This window comes from Marmota flaviventris, chromosome 2, assembly GCF_047511675.1.
Source record: "Marmota flaviventris isolate mMarFla1 chromosome 2, mMarFla1.hap1, whole genome shotgun sequence".
In the NCBI taxonomy this organism is placed as follows: Eukaryota; Metazoa; Chordata; class Mammalia; order Rodentia; family Sciuridae; genus Marmota; species Marmota flaviventris.
In genome coordinates, this window is record NC_092499.1 from 173,966,199 (window position 1) to 173,973,726 (window position 7,528).

Genomic DNA, 7,528 nt, shown 5'->3' on the forward strand with positions numbered 1-7,528 from the left:
CCTTGCTCTGGTGGGACATAGAAGCAAGGGTTGAGAGGGTGGGTGGCCCTGATTGGGGTGAGGGGCAGCAGGAGCTGTCAACATCCATGTCTAAGAGTTATTTATAGAGACTTGGGAAAGAAGGGGTCTTCAGTGTACCCATCTAAGGGTAGATTTGAGGAAGCCTACACCCGCACTGCTTTGGGGTTAGAGAGAAGCTCTTGGTCACTTGGCTGGGGGCAGGAAAGAGGGAGCCAATAGTCTGTCGGGCTAAATCAGACAATATGCACCTGAGGACTAGACCTACCAAGGCTGGTTAAAGAAGATCCTTGCAAGAATTGGACTAGAACAGAAAGTTTGTTGGGACAGCTCTTGTGGGTCTATTTGGAGTTTGGAGGAGCATATGGAGAACCCTTTGATTTGCCTTTGGTGCCTTAGAGAGATGTTTTTGTTTTTTGAGGTCTTTCTCAGGCTGCTCTCAAACTCCTGGTTCAAATGATCCTACTGCTATACTCTCCTGAGTAGTTGGGATATAGGCATGCTGGTGGCACCTGGTTAAGGCCTTTCATTGATGGCCCTCTGCAAACCTGGTGGCCACCTTTGCAGACAGTGGTAGGAGGAAGGTGAAATTTTCTAGGAGCAAATTGTACCACCAAGAAGTTGATGCAGTGCCCTCCAGGGGCTCCCCTGTCCAAAAGTGAGAACAGGCCCTTTTCTGTCCTACACCTCCTGTTTTCAGGGCCCAGTACTTTTCTCCATAACCCTCCCTCATTGAAGCCCTCAGGCCCCAGAGGTTCCAGCCAGGGGAGGGCCTGAGCCTGAGTAGGGCAGGCAGCTCTGGGGCTCAAACCGGTTTTCCCACCCTGCCTGGGACTGGCACTTCACCTCTGGTTTCCTCCCAACCCCTCACCACCCTTTTGCTACCAAGTTCCTCTTCTCTCTACCCTGGAATGTTGGGTGGGGGATATTCTTTGCCTGCACTGGGTGTGGTTCCTCCCGGAAAGGCAAGGCCATTGTGCATCACTTTAAAACAAGAAGGTGGGGTGACTTCCACTTTTGGCCTTCTGCACTTTTGGCACTCCCCTCCAGGCCTTGAAGGCTTTGAAACAAAGTGACCACAAAAAGGACTTGAGATTATCCGTTGGCATCACCCCCATTCCTTTATCTGAACTCTGGAGGAGGAGACCAGGGAGCCAAAATCAAGCCCAACCTACCCCCCCACATCCCATGTGCTCTGGAGTGAGTAGGAGGGAACAGTGGTGTTCTCCCCAAGTGACCCTGGCCAACTCAGGTCCCTTACTTCAAGTACTAACTAGGCAAATCACTTCCAGCTGTTTTTTGTCAACAAGAACACCTCTTGCTGGAACTGAGATGATCTCATTAGTGATCATACTGCTGATACTAATAGGGCCTTACAGTGTATCAGGCTTTAAACACTTTCCAAAGTGCCCACAAGATAGGAAAAACCATGACAAATAGGCATAGAGAGGTTTGGTGATGTACCCAAAGCCACACTTGTGTTAGAAGGAAGCTTTATCCCCAGGCTGACCCTAGAAGTACTCCTTTACTGCTACCCTGTACCTATTAATTAATGAGGGATCCAGAAGTGGAGCTGTTTACTAAAATCAATTGCTAATGCAGATAGATTTAGCTCTTGCTTCTGTACCTATAACCAACTCCCATTACCCCCAATTACCATACAAATACAGGTCTTTTGTAAATGTTAACATCTTTCCATTTTGTAAGTTCTTTCCTATTTATTACCCCACGGGGACAAGTAGGTGAGAACTGTCCCCATTTCACAAAGGAGCAAATAGGGTGATGGAGTTGAATGACTTGCTTAAGGTACTGACTTTGAACTCTGTGCTTTCTCTGGGAGTTTTGGTTACCTATTAAATGTCCCTCCAGAACACTGGTGGGATGAGGAAGTGGCAGTGGCCCTTTGAGTACAGAACTTTGGGAGGGAGCCAGCAAGGAAGCACTGTCACACAGAAGCCAATCGCACAGCTCAGATGGGTAGCAGATTATTAACAGTACTCCCAAATGGAGGTGATTATTATTATGGCAATGCTTTCCTTCATTTAGGACTGACAGCTAAAGGGCACAGAAGGAGGATCCCAGCCCTGGGGATACTGGTGCCAGGGTTCTGGGGGCCTGTTCGGCTTTGGCAGATCTCAGAGTGGGTCAGCAGGTGGTATGGGTGTAGAGGTGATGCCTTTTTGGAGAAAAGGGAAGATAAGGACACCTAACGCTTTCCAACTCTGGAGCCCAGGAAAGGGTAGCTGGAAAAAACTACAACTCCCAGAAGGCCATGCTTCAAGGCCAGCCGGCAATGGTTGCCATGGTTTCAGAAAACAATATGGCTGCTCCCAGATGGGACGTAAGTCTTTGGGTTAGGGAGGCAGAGGCAGGTCTGGACGCCCGCAGTGGCGAGAGAGAAAGCGTTTGAGGGGTCGTGAGGCTGGGTCTGGACGCTGCACGATTGGAACGGCTTGACCTTGCTGGGCCCCAATGGCGAGCAGTGTGGATGAGGAAGCGCTGCACCAGCTGTACCTATGGGTAGACAACATCCCTCTGTCCAGGCCCAAGAGAAACCTCTCCCGGGACTTCAGTGATGGAGGTGTGCGCTCCTGTGTGTTTCTGCATATTCTGACCTGTATGGACGTGTGTAAGGGATCTGTGTGCTTACTGTATTTTTGGTATTTGGGTAACTGTGGTGTGTGTGTGTGTGTGTATATGGGTGAGATCTACCTCCTAGGACTTCAACTGTGGAAGAGTACCCTTGTGTGTGTTTTCTATTTATTTCTATATGTGAACAATGTGTGTCTATGTGTATGTCCACCTGTTCTATCTGGTGTGCACATTGTGTGTGTGTGTGTGTGTGTGTGTGTGACTCCCTCCAGGGACTTTGATGACTAAGATACGTACCTATGTATGTATTTGTGCAGTGTATGTGTTTCCATGAGACTATGTAGTCACAGTCACAGACATTATTAATCCCAGTAATGTCTTCTGGGGTTTCAGGATGGAATATGCATTTTATATGTACATATTTGAGGAGGCCATGTATATATGTGACTCTGTACTTACATGTGTATTCTACATGTGCACCTATGTGTATCTGGCTTGTAGGGTTTTTGTTTTTGTTTTTTGCTTGTTTTTGGTTTTGTTTTGTTTTGTTCTGAGGGTTGAATCCAGAGGCACTTAACCACTGAGCCACATCCCTAGCCCTTTTTAATATTTTACTTAGAGATAGGGTCTCACTGAGTTGCTGAGGTTGGCTTTAACTCGTGATCCTCCTGCCTCAGCCTCCCAAGCTGCTAGAATTACAGGCGTGTGCCACTGCACTAGGCTGACTTGTGTTTTTGTCTTGCATGTCTATACATTCTGCCCTACATATATATCTGTAGTGGGATCTTATCACATGTCTCTGCTTGTATGAGTCTGTGATTCTCTCTGGAACTTTGGTGTTACAGTATGTGTGTCCATGTGAATTCCTAGGGTAAGGCCCCATCCTCCTTAAGAGCTCTTAAGAGACTTAGATTCTGAGTTTTCCTATGCCCTGAGTTAACGGAGAAGGAATGCAGCTGAATCTTAAGTCTGACTGATGATCTTTGTCTCTTCTTTGTTTCCCTCCCTATTATCCTTCCCTTTTCTGCATCTTCCTCCCCACTGGGTTCAATCACTCTGCTCTTTTTTCTATCCCTCCCTTCTCTTCTCCCACCCTCTTCTCCCTTATTCATCCCCCCATCTTCCATGTCTGCTTTCACGGTTACTCCCACAGTCCTGGTGGCAGAGGTCATCAAATTTTATTTCCCAAAGATGGTGGAGATGCACAATTATGTCCCTGCAAACTCTCTCCAGCAGAAGCTGAGCAACTGGGGTCACCTGAACAGGTAAAACAATACTTTGATGCAGGAGTGGATCTCTTCAGCCCCAACCTGCCTGAGTTCCCAGGAAAGCTGCCCCAGCCTCTTCATCTCCTATGGGGTTTGTTGTTGTTGTTATTGTTTATGATCTCTGCACTTTTAATTTCTTTTAAAAATATATTTTAGTTGTTGATGGACCTTTATTTCGTTTGTTTGTTTGTTTATATGCGGTTCTAAGAATTGAACCCAGTGCCTCACACAAATGCTCTACCACTGAGCCACAAACCCAACCCTCACTTTTAATATCTTAAGAAGAATGTTCACTTACTATGGTCTTAACTGTCCAGGCTGGGACTGTTTTGACGGTAGGGTGGTGAGGGCCAACACGACAGAATTCATCTGATAATAAAATCAAGGAACTTTTCTAATGGGAAGGAGACAAAGAACCTCGGGACACCCAATCTCGGGCAGGGGAGGGTGAGGCTCAGATGGCAAGCCCTTCTACTCCCCCTGGGCTGCACACTCAGGACTAAGACAACCGTGCCCCGCCCCTTCTCCCCTACTTTGATTTCATTCCCCACAGGACCCAGTCCACCATCCCTATGTCTATCCTGTAGGAAGGTGCTAAACAAACTGAACTTTTCGGTACCAGACGACGTAATGCGCAAGATTGCTCAGTGTGCGCCGGGTGTGGTGGAGTTGGTACTCATCCCGCTGAAGCAGCGACTGGAGGAGCGGCAAAGGCGCAGGAAGCAGGGCTCTGGTTCCTTACAGGTGGCACCCAGCTCAAATCTCTCCAAATGCTTTGGGGAGGAGAGGTTCCCAGGCAGGGAGAAGTATCGCCTTTGCGATGAGTGTGGGGGAGGGGTGCCTGGCTAAAAGACCCTGATCTGGGGAACTGCGGAAGGGCCTAGGGGGGCTTTTGGGGGATGGGTGAGCTGAGACTCACAGTGGACCACTGGGATTCTTTCAGGAGCTGCCTCCCGCTGATGGCAGTGGCTACTTGGATGTGGGTAAGGTGGCCTTTCCTCCTTTCTTCTCAGGAGGGCTTTCTTCCTGACCTTCCTATGGCTTGCAGAATCGGAGGGGAAACAAAGTAGAGCTACAGCAATGTCACTCCTCCATTTGCCTTGTCTCAGATGTGTCCCAGAAGACACGAGGGGAAGGTGCACCAGAACTCCAAGGAGGAGAGCAGCTCAGGTAAAGAAGCTGGAAGCAGTGTGATCTCAACAGGCTGAGTAATCTCCCCAGTCGGGCTGGGGGAGGTGATTGGGTGTGGAAAGGTGGGGAGGGGGAAAAGAGGAGAAGGGGAATAGTGAACGCCCGGCCCAATACACTGGAAGGATAAGGGTGGAGCCCGAGGTCCAGGCCTCCGCTAAAATGCTTCCTACCTCAGGGTGGGGCGGCTGCCGGCGCCCCGGCCTCCTGGGTATAGCCAGGCGCTGCAGGGCGACCCAAGCTTCGTCCTTCAGATTGCTGAAAAGGAGCAGGAGCTATTGGCCTCGCAAGAGACTGTGCAGGTGAGGGCAGGAGACCGTGTAGGTGAGGGCGCACTGGGAAGCCTTAGGGGGTTAGGGGCTGCAGAGTCGGGGCAGGACAGCCAGTGGCTAGGTTTGATTTGTGTGCGACGCCGCTCAGGTCCTGCAGATGAAGGTGAGGCGCCTGGAGCACCTGCTTCAGCTCAAGAACGTGCGCATCGAGGACCTTTCCCGGAGGCTCCAGCAGGCGGAGCGCAAGCAGCGGTGAGCGGCGCCTGAATGTCCCACTACATCCCACTACGGGTCTGAGCCCAGACGTCGCGACCCACCCACCCAACTGCAGATGCAAGATTGGGAGGGCGGAACCAGCTGCCCGGCCCCTGTGCCTCTCTCCCTGGGGATGGGAGTGAGCATAGGGGCGTTAGGACTGGAGCCCTAGGAACCGAAGTTCGCGACTGAGCCGCCTCCTTACACTCCACCCGGGCCAGGAGAATGGACCGCTTTCCAGAGCCCAGAAGCCATGTGCGGAGACCCAGCGTGCCCACAAAAGCAGTGCCCAACACCTGGGGTCCCGCCTTGGAACTCCAGGTGTTGGGCCCTAAGAAGCCGTCTCTTGGTTCAGTCCACACCCCCAGACCCAGGTCACCGCCCAGCTCTGAGGCCAGCGACATCTTCATCCAGACTAGTTCTCCATGGCCTCAGACACGCGGGAAATTGCCCCTGGAAACCGAGTGGCTCCCATGCCCCTCCTGGGTGCTCACCTGGGACCCATCTCGAGGCTGGAGACCGAAGCAGCTGGAGAGGAAGGCGTGATGAGTGGGAATAGCCAGAAATAGGAGACACATCCGTGGGTGCCTATAGCAGTCTCCCTCCCAGCCCATTGGGTACTGTCGGGTGTGCCTGGGGTGTGTCTGTGACAGGGCTGCCCTCATTAAAGGTGGTGTTGTGCTTTCTTTCCTGTGCCTGCTTTCTCTTTCTGCCTGGATCCCTGAAGGCAGCAAATCTCCGCCCCCACCTTGTCCTCCACTCTGCCACCCTCTATCCCCCTTCAGTGAAAGAGTGTCATGAACCCAGAATGGGTCTCATGGGTGGTGGGTCCTGTGTACTCACTGCTTGGTATATTGAAGAGATCACCAAGGGTCAGTTTTTTTTTTTTAAGAGAAAAATTTTTAATATTTATTTTTTAGTTTTGGTGGACTCAACATCTTTATTTTTGTGTGGTGCTGAGGATCGAACCCAGCGCCCTGCACATGCCAGGCGAGCACACTACCACTTGAGCCACATCCCCAGCCCAAGGGTCAGTTTTTGTGAACTATGACAGCCTGACTTCTAATCCTGGCTTAAATGGACCCCCAAATGTATACCTTCACAGTGTCCTGCAACTTTGTCTAAACCCAACCCTAAACCCAGGCCTCAGATTCTCCCCAACTGTGGCCACACCCTTACCCTCAACTGCCCATGGACTGACCCTTATCTTGGCTTTCTGTATGATTCCTGACTGTGCACACACTGCTCAAGTTCTATGGACTGAGGCCAACTTTATTCCCAACACTGACCAAGACATCAGGGCCTTGGTATGACCTTAACTCTGATGATTTGCTGACTACCAATAATGTGGAACATTTGTAAATCCTGAGTTATAGCAATTCCATTCCTAGGCGCATCCCCAGGGGAAACTTAAAACTGTTGTGTTCTGTGTTCTGAGAGATAAGTTACAGCAATATTCATAGCAATGCTCCAATGGCAACAACAAAAAATAACCTGTATTAGTTATCACCATATAACAAATTGCCACTAAATTAGAGATTTAAAACAACACATTTATTTATTTATTTTTTAAAGAGAGAAAAATTTTAAACATTTTTCTTTAATTTTTGGCGGACACAACATCTTTATTTGTATGTGAGCTAAGTATCAAACCCAGCGCCACACGCATGCCAGGCAAGCGCACTACCGCTTGAGCCACATCTCCAGCCCAAAACAACGCATTTATTATCTCACATTTTTCTGTGGGTTAAAAGTCTAGGCACAGCTTTGCTGGGTCCTCTGCTTCAGAGTTTCTTACAAGACTGTACTCCAGGTGTCAGACAGAAGTTTCAACTGGGGAAGGAGCCATGCTGTCTTGATTGTGGACAGAATCCAGTTCCTTGTAGGCTATTGGACTGAGCTTTTCAGTGTTTTGCTGGTTGCTGGTGGGTGGCT

At 49.8% G+C, this 7,528-nt stretch overlaps 1 protein-coding gene across 2 annotated transcripts; it reads left to right on the plus strand.

Annotated features, from left to right (window-relative positions):
• The first annotated feature begins 29 nt into the window (after positions 1-29).
• Positions 30-6,279, plus strand: Spef1 (sperm flagellar 1). Of its 2 annotated transcripts, XM_071608788.1 has the most exons (8): positions 30-2,599; positions 3,764-3,875; positions 4,466-4,622; positions 4,822-4,861; positions 4,988-5,043; positions 5,240-5,368; positions 5,487-5,590; positions 5,815-6,279. In XM_071608788.1, the coding sequence occupies exons 1-8, from the start codon at positions 2,491-2,493 to the stop codon at positions 6,137-6,139; spliced, it is 1,032 nt and encodes a 343-aa protein (XP_071464889.1). In that variant the 5' UTR covers positions 30-2,490; the 3' UTR covers positions 6,140-6,279. The 2 variants fall into 2 exon arrangements, with proteins under 2 accessions (XP_071464889.1, XP_071464890.1); XM_071608789.1 differs by having other exon boundaries at positions 5,487-5,908.
• The last annotated feature ends 1,249 nt before the right edge of the window (positions 6,280-7,528 follow it).